Source organism: Tigriopus californicus, chromosome 6 (genome assembly GCF_007210705.1).
Source record: "Tigriopus californicus strain San Diego chromosome 6, Tcal_SD_v2.1, whole genome shotgun sequence".
In the NCBI taxonomy this organism is placed as follows: domain Eukaryota; kingdom Metazoa; phylum Arthropoda; class Copepoda; order Harpacticoida; family Harpacticidae; genus Tigriopus; species Tigriopus californicus.
In genome coordinates, this window is record NC_081445.1 from 9,486,742 (window position 1) to 9,511,231 (window position 24,490).

Genomic DNA, 24,490 nt, shown 5'->3' on the forward strand with positions numbered 1-24,490 from the left:
AGAGCATTGGCACATTCTTGCTAACAAGGAAAGGAAGACATAGCGCACCATCAGTCGTTATGGCCTTCATTTGTAACCACCACAACCTCCAAACCACAACGAAGTTGATCACAGTTGGCACGGGAAATAGCAAGCTACTTTGTACTCGCTCGCCATGACTGCTATAAGTTTCTGTGATGAGATCAAATGAATTTTCAACACTAAGGTTAACAGAAGAACCTTAGAAGACGACCAAGATTCAAAATTTTTCACGGGAAACTTAATTTAAATTTTTGATCGATTCTTTTTTCAATCATGAATGTGAAATTGACGTTATTTCGAGCCACCCTGCAAATACGAGGTTGGTGAAGGTGAGTACGGTTTTTTTCTATGGACCAAAATGCCAAAAGTGCCTTCTTGCGAGGAATGTATTAAGTAATTTTAGTACCTTCGAAGATCCGAGTCAAATTTTGCGTCTTTTCAAAGGGAACAAACCCCTAGAATCTAAAGCAGCAAAACAGGTTTTGCAGGAAAAAGACGTAACATTTTCATTTTCAATAGGTTTGCTGCCTTTTGCAGGTGAGCAGATCTGCATTGCTTAATTTGGCCAAAAGCATGACGAGTTTGAAGTGTTCCATTTCGAAACGTTGCATATCTTAAAGAAGCAAAGCATTTCATGTGGGTATCCTACTCCTAGAAATGAAATCTTTTCATTATCAGCCTGCAATGCAGTGGTTCTTCTTGGGTGAGAGCTCCAATCTCAATTCCGATAAGTACATGGAGATATTCTCAAGGATCAAATTGTTCCTAAACATTAAACCGATCTCAGACAAAGTGGTTGCAAGTTTTCATTTGCATTGGAATGTGAAAAGATATTTTTTATAAGAGGATCTCTTCAACTTCAAGCCATCAATTGAGATGATCTTGAACTTGCGCATGATGCCACAATTTCAATCTCACGGAGTGATTTCTGCCGAGCCACAAAGTCGCATCTTGGTTTCACCTCTATTCTTAGAGATTCACAATGAAGGACCTTTGATCAAGACGAGACGTGGTTGTGTCAATAAGGCTAAGTGTCTACTGGGTGTTTCAAACACACTGAACGCCGAATTGTGCCACCCTCAAGTCGTATCTATTCATCCTGAAGATCGATGAGTATAGCGCTTAATAGCTAAAAAACGTTGAGGTAGTACTTGTATTTTTAACACCCAAACTGCAGACTTCAACCGATATGTCATGGGTTGATAGACCATAAGAAAGCTGTAAAAAGTTAAATATCATTGAAAAAAGTGGTCCGAAGCCGCCGTGCGATGTTGCCTCATTGTCAAGATAACGAACTTTGACATCAAAATCTTTCTTTTCAACGCTTTTGTTTGATATCCTATTATTGTCCCATATTATTATCCCAACCAAAACGGTTTATTGTTCAGGTTTCAATGAGGCAACCTGTTTTGGCCAGTATCTTCTGGAAGTTCCTAACTTGGTCGAAACGAACGATATCTTAGGCCCTTCAAAAGTGAGGCTAAAATTATTTTCAATCTGTCACTGACGCCAGGATATGTTCCTCTCAAATTATTTGCGAATTTGATAGTGGTCACTCTAATCAGAGGTAGGCCTTAAAGAGAAGCCGCATGATTATGGGATCAGTTTCAAGATAAGGGAATTCAGTTCCTTTCTTTTCGATTGGCAATCAACCCTTTATCCTGGGCATCATGAGCATGCAAAATTCAAGACCTTTTTGCGATATTTTTCTCCGCACTTCAAGCGTAAACCTTCTTTTCTTAAAGAGCGCTTTAAACTTGCACAATGAATAATTGATTGACGTTTTTAGTCGCAACTCTCCTCAAAACCTCAAATGAACTGTATAAGGCAAATGCCAGGGGTACAATTTTTTTACTCCGTCCCAAAAGACTCATTGATAGTAGCAAGTACAGTACGAAAAACTTTCGGAGGCCTATGGCAAAAGATTCAAAGGCTGCCAAGTTCCAGGAAGTTTCCCTTTGCTTAAATACCTCTTCAAGCTTGTTAGGATCAGGATATCTGGGGAAAAGGGTGTGGATTCTCATTTGATTTTGACAACTCGGTCTTGCCCACGGATTAGGTCTCTCTTCAAGGGGATTGTTCTATCTAGGCTATGGGAAGGTCGGATTAGATCCCAAGCATCGCCCTTTAAGAAGGTCCACATCTACGTCCACATCTAGTATTCGAGTGTCAGTACTTTGAGCGCCAGATAAAAGTACCCAGTAATGTCCTTCGTGCAATGGGCTCGAAAGTGGAAATTGCTCTTCACCCACTTTTCCTTTGGCTATCCAGTGCAGATTGAGTGGGTGAAAGTTCGATATTTGTCTATTGGAAATGTGAGTTGAGCCCAAACAGGCCCAAACATGTCTGTCAACACACAGACGAAGCTTATCCAAAGACGGGCCTTTTTTATACAGCCCTTTATTGGCCAGTTTTATTTGAGCAATGAGTTGTTCACTTTTGCTCCCAGCTCGTCCTGTTTCGCAAATGGTGCCAAATAAAATGAAGTGTTTTATTTGGGAGGTATGGCTCTTCCGTTGAACAATAAAATAGTGAAAGTTGAACAAATTTTGGACACACACACGACAAGATCAAGAACTTACATAAATTGTTTTATGGTAGAATAATAATTACCTTGGATCTGTAAAAGATCTGACATGGGTGCAATGGAAAGTGATTAAAAAAAAAACTTTTAAATCTTGTTGTGAGTGCATGTACATGTTTCTTACGATTCAAAAGCAAGAAGGAGAGTTGCCAGTTTTGATTGGTGAATTGCTGTGACTTAGCTACTGTCAGAGACAATACAGATATTTAGAGAACGTTTTCCATATCGGCTGTCTTTTTGTATCAGGTTGTCTGACTGGCAGCTGCGACGTAATAAATCAAATTTTAATTGGATTTTTCTTTCATGATCTTTGAAGATTTTGCTTACTTCAAGCTCAAGACTTCAGACACAAAAAGCACACTTTCAGCGTACCAAGGAAGAAATTAGGCCCACGCAACCTCTTGACTTCTGGGAGGTCACCCTGCTGTCGACAAGTGAATGGTTCACGATCTTATTGGATGTTAATTTGCGTATTAAATGTATGAAACTCAAATATTAAATGGCTGTTAACAAGTGAAAGTGTTTAGTTCTGTTAATTCACTTAAACGAATAAGCTTCATATGATTCCTAACTAAGAAAACAAACTTGGGGAAAATATTTTGGATATTTTGATCTTTTGATATGCACTTGTCTAATACAAAAGGAATTATTTGGTTTACTTTCCAATCTTGACTGCTTCTAAGGTTTTGCATAGTGCCCTGTATAATAATTACAGGGCCCTAGTTTTACAAAACACATCATTTTGGAAGGATCTATAGGTTTATTCGGCAACATTCCAGGACTTTAAATGTGCATGGCTGGTTTGTATCAATGCACAACGTGAAATGTTGCTCGGAGCATGAAGTACAACAGACATTCAAAATGTACTGGAGTATCCAACAACTTTGTAAACATATCTTTTTGTGCTAGTGGTCGTTTACATTTCTGGCCACATCAAATTTTGCTTCTGTCATCCTTGATCTGTGATTTTCAAAAGAGCTCCCTTGAGCCTTCCTAATGTTCCAACTGTTAGTAGAGGGCGTCCATAATTTAAGACTCATACCGGACACTGCCGTGGACGCTCCTTCCTGAGTTGGGGGGCTGTCATAAAAGGCTTTCCTAATCCTACTTGATCCATGGAACATGCTTTTGCAATGGAAATGCAACTTTTCTCAATTTCTCGTGTGGTAAACGTCACAGCTCAAATGAAGAGCTTCTGCACAACATTGCCCCAAGTGCCGAAAATACTCCTCCCAATTTAGCGGGCAAAGACATTGCCGTAGCAGAATTTTGGCTCAATGAAGGCATGGCCAGTCAAGCAGATTGATTCACTTGACATATCAACAAAGCACTGAAACTTTGGAGCAATGCACTCATTCACTAAGTACATACATGTGCACCAACTCAGGATTCCTGACCAATTCTTTATTACTTTGCAAACACCCGTAATTTTCAATAGATTTTTTATAGAGGATTGTTTAAAGAGGTATGAATAGAATGTCAAAGTAGAAAAGACGAGCTGAAAAGCCAGATCCCGGAGTATTTCACGTTGACACCGAAAAGGAATATGATGCTTTAAAAATGAGTCAAAATAGACAATTTCATTACAAGTCCCACGCAAATTAGAAAGCTACTAAAAAGGAAGAGATTTTGCATACATTGATTGAGGCATGAATTTATTACGCTTGCTCTGGAAATGCTATCATCTAAAAAATGTCGTGTCTTAAAGACTGCTGATTGCAATTTTTACCCTCTCTTTAATTAATGGGCATAATTGACTCCAATAAGCTATTCGACTGACTGTAGTAAATGACTTGTTTTTTAAACTTTATACTGTAAAACACCAAAGCTCCAATTTTGATGGAATAAAGAAAAATACATTTCAAGCTCTGAATAAATCAAACCAGATACTTCATAAAGAAAAATACATTTCAAGCTCTGAATAAATCAAACCAGATACTTCTTATCTCACTTTTTTATGTTTTACCAAAGAAGTTCAAATGCTGTCATTTCTATATCATTGCGATAATTTTTTCAATGAAAAGCGCATATGAAAATATTTTTAAAAAAAGGTTTTGTTATTTAACAATGCCTCTCCATTTGATTATTTATTTATGGATCTTTTTAGGCTGGTCACTCATTATCGGCCCCGTAAGCACTTGATTTCCCTATTTGATTTTTTCTCCCTTTATGTATTGGGTATTGTGGCCTTCAAGGTCAAAATACAAGGGATCAGTCCGGATTCTCGTTGCCAAACTAAAGCATTCGGTTCTTCAAATGAGATTTATGACTACCGTTTTGGGGGGGTGATCGGTTTTATCTCCTTAGCATTTGAAACATCCCAGACGATTGATACGATTTACAAAATTGGATCGGCCAAAATGTCTGAAATGTGGCAAGTGAGCACGGGATGATCCCACCATAAAAGTGGCTTGCACGGAAATCTTTTCAAATCCCTCAGAGAGCCTTTTCTTATTGTTGGTCGTCCTTTGTAGATGCAGTTATGAATTGTGGGATGGTTCTACCAAAGCATATACAATACTACTTCCAAGGCCAAGGCCCTCTAAGAGTACAGAGGAAGAATAAACAAGCGATTTTATCACTTGGTCCCACGTTCTTTCTAAAGGACCTTGCAAAGAGAGAGCATAACATTTTTATTGCGCTCGTCTTTTCTTCTCACGACAAATTTCGAAGGGCTGATCTCTTGTTGTTGATTTTACTTCAACAATTTGAATACCGGAAAGTTGTTCCAATCCCGCTGGGATCAAGTGCAACTACCGGAAATGTCTTGCGTGTTCCTCTTGTTCCATCTTTAAGGTGAGAACGGTCCAATCAAGGGTGAGGTGGAGCTCTAAACAGCAATTATTTGAGAACAATTTTTGTTTGTTATACTGTTGCTGAGCATGGATTTAGTCCTGTAGCAACAGATCCAAGATCCACTATTTCATAATAAGAGCGACTCTCTCGGCCCCCCAAAAATTAGTTTGAGCAAAGGTCCTATTGACTTAATACAGGCAATATTTTAGTACCTTAAACTGTCAGTGTGGCTCAGAGGTCTAGGGGTATGGTTCGGGCGCACGAGGTGTCGTGTTCAAATCCCGGCTAAGCCCTGAAAAGTAGTATTTTTGTAAGAATGTCATCCTTTTTTAAAGGTTTAAGGTATTATTTATCAGACCGGAACCTGACGTATGGTGGTATGTGATTCATGGCCCCTGATGTTGGCCAAGTCCCAGCTTTTGTTGGGAAATACAGTACAGCATAAATCGCTCGCTTTGGCAGCTGAAGGAGGCGAACCTGCTTCCATTCCTGAAGGTCAAAAATGCTTCGTTACAATGAATCTTCAACGAATGTAATGAGAGCTGTGACATTACACGATAACGTCGCCTTTTTTGGAACTTCACTGAAAAGAAAAGGAAGAAGAGTGAATAGGGGTTTGTTGTGGTTTTCCAGTACAACTATTATCAGTAACCATTTAACAAGGCTACTGCTGCTGATTTATGATTGCGCCCTCTACCGTCAGCACCCACAACTCACACCAAAGAGAGCCTTGTAACAGCGAATAATATTTTCTGATTACTTCTACGTATGCATGGCTGTTTAGTGATATGTACTCTTGGCCGTTGGTTTGTGGGACACCCAACATCAAATGGCAATCCTTGGGAAAGAATTGTCCCATGACTCAATACATAAACATGAAATAGTTAAACAAATAAGCAAATTCTTCTTTTGCTACCGGTTTCTTCGCTATTTTTGCCCTCGAATTCATCTGTTGGCTAAATGTAAAAATGAGTAAGAAACTCAAAGAGAGACATCTAGGCGAAAAGTCATGACCCAGTAAACGGAAAGGAATTTCGTTCTTGACGAAAGAACAGAGGTCGAAAAGTCTTCAGATGAGCGTTCTGACAAACGACGCGAAGGATGACAATTTACCCACTTTGTCACAAATTTTCTAACAGCAAAAAAAATAAACACATGTTTTTTGCCCATACTTTCGTTTATTTCAAATGAATTGAAATTATAAACTTAGACCTACTTCTTTCTTTTACCAATGCACGGTCAAGTTGAATTGCCTCCCTTTATAAGTTTCGCCTTTGGTGCCTGTACCACCATGAAGAGAAAAGTGTTCCACAGGATGTATACAAAAGGCCACAAAATATCATATCCTGTCCTGGAATGGCCTTCAGACAGCCTCACCAGCGCCCAAAGACCAGGATTACCATTTAAATAAAATGTAAATTTCATTGCACCCTCAAGGCACAGCGACAGGTTCATTCTCCTAAATCCCCTCGGGAAAAAGTCGGCCATTTTTCCCCCTTCATATGCAGAACATGATTAGTTCTTAAAGAAAATCTGAGCACATGACTGACATGAGTGTATAAAAGGTTCAAAACCCGTTTCCGCCTTTCAGATTCCCGAGCCTTTACAACCATGGACATGAACATGTCCAGCCTTTATCCCGAAATGCGATTCTCTTGGGAGATCAAGTCTGTGGACGCCCTCTTTTGCAATGGCATGACCAGGGTCGGGGATTTAAGTCGGGAAGCCATTCTGCAGGCTATCAAGGATGAAGACCTAAGTGTTCTGAAGGAGGATGTCAATCGGAACTTGTTCAACGATAAGAAGTTCTGCAAGGAGTGCGTCACCACGGCCGTGGCCAGCACGCAAAACATTGACATCATAGAAGAGATCATTGACTTCCTTACCACGGCGTCAGAGGAGACACGTGGCAATGTGGACGCTTCTATTAAAGAGGCTTTAAGGTCGGCCGTGAAGGTCGAGGACGAGCATCTGGTCTTGGGCATCTTGGACAACTTCCACAACAACAAAAAGATCAAGACCCTCACCGACATGAATGAGCTCATAGAGCATGCGGTCTATTGTGCAGCTGTTCAAGAGGACAGCAATATTCTCCACTCCATTCTCAAGTGGAATCTGTCCAACAAAACAAAGAAGTTCACGCACAAAAGCAAGGCTTATGCAGGCTCCACTGGAGGACCCAAGATCAATAGCGGGTCATTGCTCTACGCGGCCAAGAAGAACGATTACGAGCGCGTCAAAATCATGTTTCGGTACGGATATCGTTTGGAAAGAATTGAAAAGATCACCGACCCACTCAAGCGAATTGAGTTGTTCAAGGCAATCACTAGTCCTGCGTACATAATCGCCACTCTCGAGAACGTAAATGACGTGTCCAGCGAGTTCTTTTGCCCAGTGAAGAAGTGCTTCGAGTTTGCTTGTGAAGCGTCGGCCAAGGCCAAAAACACGCCCGAGTACAAACGGGAATACCAAGAGATTGAACACAGGTAGGATCCGCTGCATCATTACCGCCCTTAATGACTTTCTTGGGAGCTAATTAGTTCCTCGCCACCTTTCGTTAGCAATCACTGATCACGACAGTGGGAAATCACGATTGAAAATTGTTCTGTCGCTCTTTCCCGCAAGCCCAAGCCCAATCATTATCATGGCTCTAGCCAATTCAATAGACTTGCATTTTTGCAGTTTTCAATATCTCAATATTTATATTACGAGGGATAGGGTTTGTGGGATTAGCATTGTTTCCCGATTTCATGAGAAAAAGGTTCCCGGTTCGATTCTCCTCGCCGACCGTGCCTGTGGAAACTTATAGACCCTGATCACAGCCATAAACAGAGTTTGATCTAGACATGATTTTAGTTATCGAAAAAATTGGATGATCTGATGGCGGACTTTTCGATCTTAGCACCCAACATGACCACACAGTGTTAGGAATGTTGTTAAGTAACTGTCAAGTATACTCTCAAGACTTTAAAAGACGGTTTTTGATATCAGTAAATCAGAAAGTTCAATTTCTGTTTTGTTAAAAAGTCACTTGCTGATCAAAAAGCTTGTTGATCAAAATGGCACTTAAAACACACTTAATGGCACATAACACAAAAATTACAGAATATCAAAATCGTTACATATATTAGTTGCACCTTCAGCAGAAATTTCATGGACATAAATAAAGGGACAACATGGCTATTGTAACTTAAATATCCCAGTTTTTGTCAAAATTGGCCACCAAATTCGCTGACGACCACTTGCCACAAATTGATTAACATATTAAGCACATTTTTTATCTCAGAAACTTCGGGGATTTATTTTTGTTACATTGAATGATGCTATATTCTTAAAGTAACATGTTGGGCAACTTGAAACATATTTTAAATACATATTTTGGATTCAATATTTTGTAAATCTGCTTCATTTACCAAGTTGTGTAGTTCATTGCGATTTCATGAAAATCAATGCCATTTTAAAGAAAATGTAATGATCAAATATGCACTAGGCTTGTAGTCACGATTCAAATTAGAAAACTCTACCGCTAAATAGAATACCGCAATTTTTTCAGCATACCATTATGCAATACTCTTAGAAGGAAATCTGAATTTCTTTTTCAAAATATGTCTTTCTAATGTGCCTTTTATTGACTTACCATACCATTTTTAACTAATGTATCTAATTTTTTTGGTTTGGTTTTTCACGGGCTTTCTATCCGCTACAGGGAATGTAATCCCCAGTACTATTAAAATGAAAGGTTATAATTAGTCTATTTATAACCTTTCAATGGTTACATGATATTTGGTCTACCAATGAGTTTGAGTTGGCAGACCGAGCTAGTCCTTGAATGTAGGGTTGATCTGGTATGCTATCTAAAGATTTGTCTAAGTCTGACTTGAAAGATGCTACCGGATCAGCAAGGCCTACGTATTCCCTACGAATATCAGAGGAAAGCAAATTGAACAATGAAGGAGCCCGAGAAAGAAGAGAGGAAAGAAAATAGCTCATATGAAAATCTGAGGTCGTAAAAGTATGATTTACGTTAATTAACTATCGCCAAGGTACCATTAGGGCATTTGTAGCTTAGTTTTGACAAAAATTGGAACATTCAAATTGCGATACCTAAGTAGCCGCTTTATTCATGTCCATGAAATTTCTACTGAAGATGCAACTAGCATATCTAATGATTTTGATGTTCTGCACTTTTAGTGTGACGTGCATTTGAATTGTCATCTTATAGCTTTTTGATCGACAAGTGACTTTTCTTGCAAAACAGGAATTAAATTTCTTGATTTACTAATATCAAAAACCTTCTTTAAATGTCTTCAGAGCATAGTTGAAAATTAATTAACAACATTCTAAACACCGTGAGAAAGAAAATGAGTATACAGTTACAAGTAACTTATTTTCAAAAAGACGAATGCTCTGTAATTTCAGGATCTGCACCTTCTCGGTCGAAATATTTTTCATAAATGCAAACATTCTGACCCTTGGTCTAAATGTGCGAGGTTTTCAACAGCTTCCTTTTGTCATTTGGAACACTGTGATTGGTTTCTCATGTGAGCAATCATAGCAATTAAATTACATTTATCCCACTGACATGCATAGATGGATGTTATTGAATTTTTGTTGATTGGACTTGGCTTCTAATGCTTCTTTTCATGCCTGAAATTGGATCTATCGGACGTTTAACTCCAGAGAGAGTATCACGATGCTAACTCTGTACAAGTCGATTGTTCAGCTACATCTTGAATGTGCCTCGCCCATTTGGGCTCCAATGAGTTCAGCAAGCTTGCAAAAGGTCGGATAAGTCGGAAAAAAGCTTCATTCGGAATTTCGAAGGTATGAGAGAGCTCTCTTGATGGAAGAGGTTAGAAAGGTTGGGATTGTACAGGATTCAGAGAAGGTGCAAAAGGTCTCTGATACTGTTCGTTTTCAAAAAGGTCTCTGATACTGTTCGTTTTCAAAAAGCCCTCATAACCGTTGTTCCAACCCAGGCTTTAGGGTCAATTGCAGCGACCGAAGAGGCTTAACGTGCGTTTTGCAAGCATCTCAAAGCCCTTGAAAATCCAGGCAAGTTCGAAAAATGAAGTTATCGTATTTTCTTTCTTGGGCTCCTTCATTGTACAATTTGCTTCTTCTAATTTTCCCAGGGAAAAAGTAAGCGTTAATTATGTAGCAGGATTCAAGTCAGACTTCGACAAGTTTTTGGTCAAAATTCTTTATCAAACCCAAGTTCAAGAGATCCATCAACCTTATTTTTTTTTAGTAGAATGCAAATCTAAGCAAAATACATCAGTTCTTTTATTAAATGTTGGAAATTCCGTTCCCAGTCATTCCAGGAAGCCCTCAAAAAAGTTGTTTAGTGAGTTGGTAGAGCCCTCCGCTTTCCCTTCTGTTCGATGGTCGTGAGCCGGTGGATGGCAAGTTGTTTATTGACTTGAGTTATAGGTATATATACACAGAAGAGAGATGAATCACCGAGAGCATGCATTGAAGGAAAAGAGCAGAGTGACTAGATGAGACAAGAACATAACACCTTCCATTGTGCATGGTTTGATCCCCACCAACCGAGTTCAAGCTCTATGTAGCATTAAAATCACAACATAAGTTGCTCCTTTAGCACCATACAAGGGCGAACCTGTGATCATTCCCAAGGGTGAGGTAAATATTTATGTCGCGGAGATATCCCTCAATACGGACACCCATCATCAGAGGGCAAGCCGAGAAAGAGAGCTCCCCTCTCTACGCTATTCATTCACATTTTTAGACAAATTTTCTTTTTGATGTATTTGTGCCTAAAAATTTTACTTTATGGGCCAGATGGCCCAGTCATTAGATAATAGTGAGCGAATCATTACCATTTTTTTATTTTTGTGAATGAGTGATGGGTCAAAGAAATGTGAATGAAAATATTTTATTCCTTCTCTTGATAAACAGCTACAACTCTTTTCATGTATGTAGGCATAAACAATATGGGACATTGTCGTTTTTCTTATAAATTTAAGGACAGGATTAGAGGATCTTATGTAAATGTAATCTAACAAACACAGAAATCCTTCTAGAAATCTGATAAATCAGATTCGTTGCTTAAACAGATGAACTTGAGACCATACCATTTCATGGTATTTTTCAAGGGGTTCGAAATTTTTAGTATTGAAAAACTTTTAGACCATCCGATTTATGAATATCAATCGAATTCGAAGTAGTGCAAAAATTATGCTGCTTGACCAGGCTGTATCTCAAAAGCTCGTTTGACTTCATTTGAAAGGTCTTCGGGTCTCTAGCGAGTGGTGAGTGCTTTATCCTCCTGGTCAATTCCCCTAAACATGGTTTTGAACCAATCTTCTTTTTAAAAGAGTTAGCCCCCAACAATATCAACATAAAAGCATATCATCATATTGGCAAGCAATGACAATTTCTATTTTTTACAACAGCAATAGAATTTTGATTTATTACATCAATGCACAATAAAACAACTTAGAACACTTGAAAACTAGAAATGGTCCATTACTTTTGCAACACCCTGTACACATCTCAAGCTCTGAGTGCGAGAAGTCATCGTTTCTGTACTGCGCTGAATAGTACAGTATTACTTGAAGGCCCACTCGGTAATCCTTTCTATGCCTCACCAATAAACCAATAATGGTGGTCCATCAAGTCTGAGAACACTGATTGCATCCCAACTTACCGAAGTGGAATCTTCTTTCTCATATTCAGTCGGCCCTCCGAATCACGATCGAGGAATTAGCTCGGAACATGTCAAGCATGAACCCTGCTTGGGTTTGTAATTGAACACCAGCCAACGCTAGATCAGAAAGATGAGCAAGTTCTACCTCACTTTTATCCGTTTGTTTCGGTATTTTAACAAGGGGCAAACTTTCGCGAGGATACAAAAAGTGCCTTTGATTTATGACTTTTGCAGCTTTTGAAGTCACATTTGTTTTGAGAAGGACCATTACTACTTACTACTACTACTTCTACTGTACTTCTACGTTAGAGACATAGAGAGCCAGTGAGAAGCTAAATAAATCACCTGGGTTTGGAACGAGCTCGAACGACAACATTTCGCAACTCGCTCTTTGCCTTCACATTGTTCAAATTTCAAAGCTATCTCTTGCTCGGTTTTTATATCAATAAATAACAATGAAATGTCGCTACAGAGTACGAAAAACTTTGAGGCACATGATCATGGGCGCTCGGCATGAACTTGACCGCTTCCCTAAGGAATTTTGAGAGATCTATGTCTGTGACTTCATAGGACAAGGCTTTGTTGAACCCAGGAAAATAGGTCTTTGACCTCCATGTCAAATGATTTGATATTTCTATATATCTTTATTTTTGATGATTTGAAGTAAAGGATGATAAGAGGAAAAATCAAATTTCCCGCCCCCATTCAAATTGCTTTTGGGAGAAAGGTGACTGTTAAACAAATGGAAAACCTTGGAACAAGCTTGAACAAACTTTCGATGACGAGGTAAATGAGTTTCAATACTGCACCATATTCACAAATTCATATCTGAGGGGCTTTCAAAATATTTTATATTACGAAAAAAAGATATTGTTATGTGTATTGCTTAAGATATGGAGCACACAGGAAACCTAAAAAAGTTATAGAGCGCTTGCCTCGCTCTGTCTAATTTCAATCTCCATATCAATTGTTAGTGCCCTTCTTACCTCTACTAACATTATTCATACCAAGTAATACTAGCTAGTGCAGGAAGAATATACTGTTTTAGTGTTTTGACTCCATTTCATGTCTAACTTGGAGAATCAAATCGTCGACCCAGTAGCAAATTCAATTTTTAAATCTTATTTTGACCATGTTTACTCTGTTAACAACTATCTTTTGTTAATATTTTAGAAATGCGATAAAATCTCTCGATAAGCATTGTACGGTTATGCCGTCTCATTTGAGATTTTCATGTAATGACAAAGTTTAAGTAGATTTTTAACTTATCAGTTGGAACGGTCGAGCGCTTTCGAGACGAGACACATAAAAGTTCGAAATGACATGCTTTCTGTTACAAAATCATCTATCAAAGATAAATTGCGCCGTACATGTTAGTTTTCTCTTTTTTTGCTTTCTCAAAGAACTGTCAGTTTTTAAAAAAAATGTTTCCTCAAAGAATCTGAAGGTAATTCCTCCAAGGTAAAATTATGTGCCTAAGAACATGAAACGCGGTTGAAGTCAACTGATACAATTTCCATTTTTATGAACTTGGTGGCTTTGATCTCCAAATGGGGAGACGGGGTTAAGATTTTATTGACTTAGATGTATTCTCAATTATCAATCCTGTTCATGTTCACTTTAGTTTGTGTTTTCTTATCCTGGTGAACTCTGAAGCTGCTTTTTAATTGAATTTATGTGTCATCAAACTGTCAGAGCCGTTTGTGCCTTGCTTATCGTAAACAGATCTTTAGTAGTCAATTCTCAGGGGAACTGGAGCAGAAAGCGGCCGATGGCCCCGAGATCGTTGAAGAGTTCATTTCGTTAGTTTCGCTTTCTTCATCGTGTTCTCACTTCTGCGGCTCTGTCCACAGACAACTCGATTTGGCATGGACTGCTGGAGTCTGTTTTTTTGCATGGCTTTTTCCCCAGCCTAATTTCTATTTTCAACCAGCTAACGCATTTTCTTCGGCTTTTAAAAGGCTTTTAAGACATTACTTGAAGCTAGAGTGGTAATATTATGTTTAAGCAAAGCCCACTTTAGGTTTGCCTTAGTCTAGGCAATAATGAAAGAAAACTACCAAATTCAATAAGCTGATGAGATGATAAGTCAGTTTGTAACAAAATTGGGCACATCTTTCAATTGTACTCAGGGTACAAGTTTGCAAAGGTCTTGAATTTAGTTTTGATATATTTCAGCTTATGCGTTACATATTTGCCAAATGTATTTTAGCACGTTTGCTTTCCAGCTTGAATTTGATTAAATACTTATTTTAAAGCATTTGATATGAAATAAAAAAATGTGTGGAACTTGACGTCTATATATTCCAGATTAACCCTTGCATTCAACAACTAGCTTGCTCTGCCAACTCAAATGCGTTGGCAGACCAAATATCATATAAGGATTAGAAGGTAGCAAGTTGACGAATTATAACCTTTCATTTTAATGGGACTGGGGATTACATTCCCCCTAGCGGTTAGAAAAACCATGAAAAACAACACCAAAATTGTATAAAATAGATTTGGTACTTTTTCTACACTAAATAGTCATTTTCAAGACTTGGAAGTTTGTCCATGTTGGTATAATTATTTGTTGGGATTACTCGTTTTCTAAAATTACAAACCTCTTCATTTATTCACTCTAATAAACATTGTATACATAAAATTTTTCATTCACAGTTTTGTCTTGTAAACAAGTTTGTTAGCTCCTTGCTTTTTGGAATTATTACACTTGTGTTCATGTCATAAATTAGAGACCACACACAGCTATTCCTGTAACTTGATTGGAACGTGAAAAATACTACCTCAGATTTTCAGTTGAATAGGCTGACCATGATTGCTATTGAAAGTATTATGATCAAAATTCATCCAAGGTTCGCAAACTCAAATTTACACAATTGTTTGCCATTTGGAAAAATATTTCAATCACATATTTGTTTTGCTTGCAATCTGGTATATGGCAAGCCCAAAAATATCCAAAATTGAAAATTAACAACAAATTGTTCAAATGAAAACTCATGAGCAAAAAGCTTGGAGACACTACCTTTGAGTGGGCGAATTCTCAGAGCTTTTCATCACTCTATAGATGCTACCGCTGCAAATCTGGCTTGTGTGACACCCCAATCAATAATGGTGGTCATCTTTTACTCCCTCTCCCATTAATTTGAAAAAAATCCTTTTAATATTGTCTTCCATTTTATAAACATCTTTGCAGCAGTTAATCATTGTGAATGCATAATCCATTCAGCTTTGTAACCTCCGCCTAAAAGAATCAAAAATTGTTTTTTCTTTTGAAAGTGGAATGTACTCATCTTGGTCCTAGAATCTAGAAAAACCTAAAACAAATGGAATTGCCACGTGAGCCTCCATCAAGACTTTGTCAAGTTGTCCCAAATGTTTTCCCGTATCTTCGAAAGAAACCCATCAACGAAATATATCGTACGTATCAACGATCTTAAAAAGCCAAAAGAAGAGAATGGAATAGTTTGAAAAAGATTTCCATGGAGCTGGAATTCATCCAGACATATGAGATTTGATAAGCAATTCGACGCAGGTACGAGTGGGTGCGTATCACACGAGCAACATATTTATTCTGCATGGAACAATTTCTAGTGCAATAAAAATGAAAATACTCGTACCACTTGAACCAAATTTATCTCAGCTTTTTCTCCTTTCATTTTGACCGGACGGAGATGAAAAACTCAAACCCCTTCCACGATTCCTTCCAGGTGTGAAGACTATGCTATCTCATTGCTGGAACAATGTGAGAACCTGGAGGAGGTGGAGACGTTCCTTCAGACCAAAACCCACGACGGGATCACTCATAAAGATGCCAACTACATCATGGCCATTCTGGATTCTCGGAAGAAATTCGTCGCCCACGAGCGCTTTCAATACGTTTTGCTCAAAAAGTTCGGGGAAACCGAATTCAAGGTACAGGGTGCCGTTCAATTTCCATGCCTCCTCGGTCTCAATTCCTTCGGTGAAGGAGAGGACAATACTTTTACACAAATTGAGTTATTGCGTGGACACTAGGTTTCAAGGACATTCCGAAAATTGGCTTCACTTCTGCTTTGGTGACGCCTGCTATCGTCATTGAAGAGGGAGTTTGGCACAGCTTTGGAACCGTCAAGGAGGTGGAACACATGGGTATTTCTTCTGTCCGTTCTAACTTTTAAGAACTGCCAAAAAATGTTGGACGAAATGAGTTTTAGGGCGAGTGAGGAGAATGGCAATGGTCTCAGAGGGCGGATGGCCATTTTGATGCTTGTAATTAAAAACTTTCAAAACAGTACACCGCTTTCATTTTAACCAAGAATGAAGACAATTATGGCAATATGACGCTCTGGAAGTCCTAAAAAAATTTACTCTTCGCATTGTGTTTTATTTTCAAATGGAAGTTCTGACACATTGCCGGTCCCGTGACTTGTAGTACGTACATTACAAAAAATCCTTCAGTACCATCAGATGTATTGCAGTCCGCTATTGGACTTGAAGTTTGAGATTCAGGCCATTGATTTTGTCATTCTCTTTTGACTTTAAATGGAGAGAGAAAAGCAAAAACCGGAATTGACCCTTCACTTGTGGTCCTTTTTTTGGTTGGAATGAGGAGCCAAATCTTATCTACGTCTCCTTCTCCCAAGCGTACAGTAAATAAAGAGAGAATGACCTTTATCTTATTGCTTGGCACCCTTGCATGACGGTCTTGAATGATCTATCATACATTGGGGAAACCCAGACCTTTAGATGGGTCAAGAGCCCTAGGGAGAGAAGCGTCACTCCCACCGACCAGTCCATTAACGTTTCTCTCTGTGAAACACAAATTCTTAAAACCACGCAAACAATTATATTCAAAGCAAGATTGCCTTCACTTTCGTGATTGTGATTTGGTTAAACCGAAATATCTCTGGAATGTCATTTCTTTGCCTAGACCTTTAGGATGGTCGAAAGACACATAATGTAAAACCAACTGCTTCCTTTCTGGTTTTGATGTGTCATGGTGGTTAATGCTAAGAAGCTTTCAAAATTCCTTTATTTATCTTTGCTTCTCTTTATTCACCCTGTTATTAAGACATTTAATGGTTATCATATCAGATCTATAAAAGTAAATAAAAAACCGCAATACATGTCGTTTTATTTACTTCAAATTTCAAGTATTAACAAGTTGACACTCAGGTGACCATCCTGTTTCAATATTCTACATTCATCATAACGACTTTTATAGAAATCGAGCCTTTCTTTCTGAGCTTCTTTTCCCTGCCATTTTCGGTCAAGTTTGGACATGTGACAATTAGATGATTGTTGCAGACATACCCTCTAGGAAATTGACGTTTATTGTCAGCCCAAGTGTTTCGAAAGGTTTCTTTTGTCGGCAATGAGGAAAGAAAGTTAATTTGTCAAGCTAGACCATCTAGGCGAGCACACTTAACACAAGTTCTGTTGAAAGAACGTCTACGAAATTGCTCTTTTTCATTTTTAACACTTGTTGTCACTTCGATTTTCCTTTTATGCAAGACAGGATTAGGCTTTTTAGCAAGCAAGAGTTCAATCTTCAGTTGAGTAGCTTGTTCCTTTCCAAAGCATTGCAATTTCACACATTCTCAATTGTGACGTTTGTGATGCTTTTTTATCTCCAGAAACTTTAAGATTTGCCAGAATGATTTCAAATCGGCTCAAAATCGGCATATTTTCTAGAAAAATGGCTTTGTGCCGGACTGAAATGACAAATTGATGAGATTCATTCATTAAGCTGTACTAGATTTAATATAAATTGAGGTGTACCATTATATTGGGAGATATTTCGGATATAAAAAGCAGAGCAATTGTCTGATAAGAACTTTTAATTACGTTGTACAAAATGTGTGGCAATGGGTCAAATGTCTCTTTGACCCCATTTTGACACACTATAGGTATTTGAAAAATCGGATGGATAATGGATAGATAAATGTTCTGGCCGTGAATTTTGGCTCAGCAAGATTTTTTTCGAACTATTGTGAAATCAAGTATTAGAAACAAAATCGCATCTGAACCACTGGTTGTTTTAATAACTCAGACCAAATCAAACGGTCAACCAACAGCATAAAGTAAATAATATGACCCAAAACTCCCCAGTTAAATTCCATAAAACTTTGTAAAATTATCGGGATCAGTAACCAGTAAAAAGCGTCTCAAAACTGGCGTTTTTTGTTATCATCCTGTCTTCGACTTTAAAAACCTACTTAAATGCATATTACATTATGTCTTTTAGTTTTACTTGTCTTGAAAGATGATCTTCGTCAAAGCAGATTTTGCAGAGATGTTGCAGTTATTGAGATGTTCAATTGCGTTGTAAAAGAGTTCTGAAATATGCATACAATTTCTTTGATGTGCACCGAACAAAGTCTAGTCAAATCGTTTGTCACATTGCGATTTTAGCATACATTTAAATTTTATGTCCACCATATATCAAACTGAATTTTGCAAATATCAACATGACTAAGAGTCATAATAAAGATAAACTGGTACAGTTGTAAAGTAATTACCACAAGTTATGTGACATCATACTGTCAACATTTCAATATTCGCCCTAATATGAAGTGCACCTCAGAAGGCTGGGATTCCAGTATCTTGCAAAGTTATTAGATCTTCTTTTTTTATCTCCATATTGCGGAAAGGTATATCCTTTACTGGTGAGATTGACAATCGCATCAATGGAGCACCCTGTCTGAAGACAATAAACGTCAAGTGGTTCAACGATTCAAGGTTTCCCAGCCACTCGAGCGCATCCGTTGCGGAATCACAGTTGGCGAAGTTTTGCACGCCTTTCTTTGAATCTTGAATTCCAAGGCTCAAAGAATAATCTAGCGTGGGATGCATTTCTGGATGCATCAAAAAAGATTATCATCTCATGTCTGTCCAGTGAACAGCCAAAGCTAACGAATGACGCAGTAGTACCTCGAAATAAAAAATCTACCGAACTTTTAATTTATGCAGTGTCTGGCGTTATTAATGGTGGTTATTTTTATCTGTACACTTTACTAACTTCAGGCGAGCTTGAAAGGCTTCTTATGCTACACGAAATATGGTTCACATCTTGCACTCCATAGGGCGATTTGTGAGCTAGCCTCAACCAAATAAAGCGCTGATTTGGTCCATTTCTCACTTTTCAATTATGATGCGTTTGAGTTATTTTTGACTAATTTTACTAAAATCGTATGAACATTTAGTGGCTCAGGTCACATAATGTTCGGAGAAGTAATTGCACTCATGGCATGTTACAAATAGTGTATTTAGCAATCTACCGAACTTTTCTTTCCTTCGCCATTTCGTTTGGGCTGTCTGGCGTTGAACGTAAGGGTCCCTATTGAGACATACGAATACGGTGTGACCTTACAAAAGGTTCCACAAGGTACGAAAGGATCAGATGAGCCACATTTTCAGCCGGCTTTATTGGAAGTGTCTCAATCGAGGTATGAGATCAAAAATTGATTTCAGTAGAGATAATTTAATTGCCAAGTTGACTTTGAAGGCAAAAAAGAAATGCCTAACTATCCCAATTGATATCAAGGTAAAGATGAGTTTAAAAATCTTTTATTTATAGTCCAATGAATATTCCCCCGCAAAAACAACAACAGATATGTATAGTTTTGCACATCTTCAAAATTCATTTCTATTGTGACTTGAAGAGCTGGGAAGAATCTTATCCGAATGGACGAACATTTTTTCTCATGGATCTGTCGCGACAAACTCATCTAACTTACTTGTGAACCTTTGATTCACTCGAAAGGCATTCAAAGTTATCCAGATTAAAAATTCAACGAAGGAATCTTCTCTAGTAAATATTCAGCAGTTTCCAACTGCAATTCATTTTTCCGTTGTAAAACAGTACATGTTCAGGCTGTACTTTTATACTTGTACTGTCTTGTATTATTATAGCAATAAAATATGAGCTCGAAATCTATTAATCACAGTTTCTCATTAAGTTGGTTGTCTTCTGAAGCGTCTCCAGAGTCTCTCATTCTTCTTGAGGAAAGCGGGAAATCGTAGTTTGGCCTCTGCAGTTGGCAGTAACGAATTTCTTTTAAGAAGAAAGAGAACCGTAGCTTTAAATGAGCCTTAAGTTCCGGTTCAAAAAGCTCGAGTTGCTGTTATGAGCTTTGGGAATTGCTCACTCTGTTTTATTTCTCAAGTCAGTTTGAAAACTGGAGCTACAAGTCGTTCTTTAGACTAGTTTCTTCTTGAAGGTGTCAAGCACTTGGTTAAGCTTCATTGACTCAAAAACTTATTGAGTTGTTCGGATTGAGTACTGACGCTATTTGTCTTGTTCTTTCGTCCAATTTTCCTGAGAAATGTCGTGTTTTGGCTGATTGGACGAATTGTATTGGGGTAAATTCAATTATGTTTTACGACAAAGAGAAGCCAGCCATTTGTTGCGACAAATTTTAGACCTTGTCAGCACAACAATGGCCTGGAAACAGGGGTTCAAGTCTCAAAGGGTGTGTTCGCTCTTTTTTTTGGGCCAAGAGACATTGGTAACATAAAGATCAGTTTTTGCTTTTGCAAACTGCAAGATAACTAGAGGACGTCTTGATTCCTGGACCTGTTCAAAAGGCTGAAACACATTTGGTAGATCTTGTATCCCATCGAAGCAGTGACGGAAAAAATTGACCTGGAAGGAATTTTTGCCACTCCACTTTCTGCCAGGTGGTCGATAGTGGCTTTCAATGATCTCCCATTCAAGTTATCTCCTTGATGGTAAAAATCGTCTTTGAAGGAATTTCTGCCACCATTTTCTAGCAAGTGTTCAAAAATGGCTTTAAATGATTTCTCATCCCTGAATACAAGGCCTTCTAATGGCAGAAATAATACTTACACATTTGAGACTATTTGACAGCCCTCAAGGGAAAGTCAACCTTCAGACGGTTAGCAAGTCCAGAAATCCGATATTTCTACACAAATATAAATATTAGAAATAAAGCTAAGAGACAGTTATTTAGAACTGGCAAAAATTGACTATTTGCTACTCTCTGTCGCAAATTTCTCTAGAAGGTCAAAAACGGCCATTAATCTCTTCTCGTCCAAGGCAACTTCTCAATTCCAAAGGTCAACTTTGAAGGGATTTGTGCCATTTTCTGCCAGGTGGTCACAAATGGTTTTTGATGAATTCTTATCCCTAGGGTTGATACTTTGAAATTACATGAGCTATTTTAATACTTTCCATGAGCTTTGCCAAAATGTCAGCTTTAGTAGCATTTGATGGTTCACTTTGTTTTTGAGAGTACATTCATGTGCTTGAAAATCAAAGAGGCTGTTGGTGCATTCAATCTCTCTTGAACTCTCTTTTGTTCAAATTGCTGCTTTCCACTCTCCTAGGAACTGTATCAAAGCTAATCCCACAATACCTTCTGAGCAAGGTATATCGAAGAACACCTTTTGAAGAAGAGACTTTTTCCTACTCTTTCAGATTAACTCTTTCTTCAATGGCAATGTGTCCACTCATAAATTCCTATTCTGGCTCAGATATACTCTTCTCCTGAAAAGCAAAGGCTAAACGCAGTTCTACTTTTAAACATTCCTTGCTTGAGTTACAGATCATTATTACCTAGGTTTGATTCCAAGCCTTTTACCACAAAAAATGATCATTTGTTTTAACACGCATTGGTACATGTCACTGGAAACAAATACTAAGACTACTCCATCAGTGTTAAAATAATGGTGGTATCCTTGTGCATCCATTTTTCCAAGAGACTCGATGACGAATTTTGCTTCACTTGTCCAACCTCTTATCAGAATAACGGCAACAGTCCAGAAAATCAGGAGTCCACCCAGGAAAGGCAAAATAGCGGTATGAGGTGACAGGTGTGATGAAGTAATTCTTTTGGATTGCATTTCAAGACTGCCAACAAGCGTCAAACAACAATTTGCTTTTTCCAACGCTTAATATATTTACGAAAATGAAAAGTTTCTTCTAACGGTACACCTAAAGTTAACTATTCTTAGTAATTGGTTGAAGTAACAAAAGCGGCTGCTATTTACAACTAAAAGAATAATTGAACTCATTGCCTACTGCTCAGTGTTTAAACCTTATTGAGGAAGAACGAATAATAATTGGAATAATTCGGATCAAAACAATCATGTAAAACGAACAATCATTGGTCTTAAAGGAGTGGATATAAAGTTTCCAAGTGGATAACATTGTATATCAGTAGCGTCGTTATTTTTGGAATTCCACCGAAAATGAAAAAGTTCCCACGAAACACTCGAGCAATCCTTCTGCAATTTGTCTTGTGTATCAATTTCGAACCCTTAAAATGGCGTTTTGTCCTTTGTTTCCCCTAGAGACCCTGTTAGTTTCTCCCCTAGAGTAATGATTAGAGAAAATCGAAATATGCAGAAAAAATGTCCATTTGGTAACATAAGAAAGGCATAGAAGCTGGCCAAAATAGGCAAACAAATATGCATAACAACCGGTCAAAACATGCAAAAAGATATGCTCTGAAACTAACATTTGGGCTCAAAATCACGAAACTACACTGAATTTGACAAAGCGAATTAATGACAAATCATCGCAAAGTAGTGACTGCAGACGGTAAGAACGGTTTTGAAAGCAGCAAAAATGTTACATGTTAGGCATCAAGAACGATGCGAATTTGATTCACTCTAGCAAACCTAAATTCCAGAATTCTATTTCATTATTATTTCATTGTATCTGCACCTTCAGTTAAGTTCATTGGAAATGTGCGTTGACAATCAAACTAGCAAATTGCCAACAGCCCAGTGCAGTCACAAGTTCATTGATTTTTGCAGACACTTTCAAGGGTGAGCCTTGTCAACAAAGTGTGCCTGCCATAACAATTGTCCTCTATCTGTGGGTATTGTTAGAACTATAAGTCTTGCTAAGAAAGGTTGGGTAGGAGAATTAAACTGGGAAACTCTCTTTTGAAAATGCACTTACCCACATATCCTTTACAAAAAAGTGAACTTACGATGGCGGGAATCGAACCCTCCACTTCTGAGGAGAAGGATTTGGCTTATTATTAGCTCTGCATTTTCGGCCACTCAGCTGCAAGGCTCAATTTGTCGCAAAATACTTATATGTTTTGTGCTATACCCAAATTAAAAATGCGCAAAAAACAATGAATAATGCTTGATATGCAATTAAACCTGTGAAGGACATGGAATGTAAAATGCATACTTTAACTGTCTCTAATATTGATTATTTCTTGTATTGGTATTAGTTACCAGAAAAAACTGTTTCCTTCCCGATTAACAGGGCTCTATCTGATTACTGATTAGCCATTAAAAACAGAGAGATTCTCGTTCCATTTGCAGGAAGATTATGCGGCCCGCAACCAGACCCTGTGGATTGACATGCCGTGGTATCTTCGATTTATGCACGTTCTCAAGCAAATTCCGTGTTATCTTCTCTTGTTCTTGTTTCCCGTGTTTTCTCAATGTTGCCCGTGGAGCAACCCGGTAAGCAGACACACTTAATGATCAGTTTCATCAGTAGTAAGATTGATTTCCAAAAGAGAAGGCATCAAATTGTAACAAATTCACATTTGTTGTATCAACATTGTTGATCTTAAAAGGTACTAATCCATTCAAATGACCATTTTGAAGCTTTTTCTCTGTTATTGTTATAGTTTTAAGTTTTCCCTCAATTCCTCAACGCTATGTTGTGACGTTTTGGGTTTGATTAGGACGTTTGGAGGTAATCAAGCCAAAAAAGGATATTGAACTTGAGACGGAAAGGTCGACTTATTAACTTGGTTGGAAGGGTCAAGGAAATTGCCATTTTTCTATTGTCTAACTTACAGTTCCTGGAACTGTTTGAGAATCCACAACAGAAGAAGTAAAACCTCGAAAAACATTTTTTTTATTTGTGAAAATTGCACAAATACAGCCATTATGGCTTCTTGGACGGCACGAAACTCAAAGACCTTTGTCTAGAATAACCTGTCACCAAAATTGTTCCATGGCAATAGGCTTCCTACGCTAAACGAAATATGGTTTACGTTCTACATTTCAGAGGGCACTTTGTGAATCAGCCTGTACCAAATATAGGGCCAATCCGTTTAAGTTGTTTTTGGCTAATTCTATCAAAATGTCAAATATAATTATTGACTCAGGAACATATTAACCCGAAAAATATTGTGTTCATGGCATATTACGAGTAGTTAATGTAAAAATCCACCGTGCCTCCTCCCCATTTTGTTTGGGCTGTCCGATGTTGCAAATAATGGCCCCTTTAGATATGATTTTGAAAAGAACTGTTGAATGAGGCATTTTACGTTGGTGAATTTTGATGTGTGTTGTGATGTTAGGGATCAGGAAATTGATCGTTATGAGTAAGAATCGTTAAAGTAATTTATGATTCCCGGCACGACCACCCATTTTGCCATTTTTAAACTATTATTTTTAGCAAAAAGTAAAAAAATGAAAGGACTCGCCCCAAC

The 24,490-nt window shown here is 38.0% G+C and overlaps 1 protein-coding gene across 1 annotated transcript in view; it reads left to right on the forward strand.

Moving 5' to 3' along the window:
• Nucleotides 1-24,490, forward strand: part of LOC131882346 (short transient receptor potential channel 6-like) — a gene marked incomplete in the record, with an annotated part of 48,886 nt that overhangs the window by 11,832 nt on the left and 12,564 nt on the right. Inside the window, 3 exon segments of the mRNA XM_059229465.1 lie at nucleotides 6,993-7,887; nucleotides 15,782-15,986; nucleotides 23,364-23,503. Coding sequence (XP_059085448.1) covers nucleotides 7,013-7,887; nucleotides 15,782-15,986; nucleotides 23,364-23,503 — 1,220 coding nt within the window.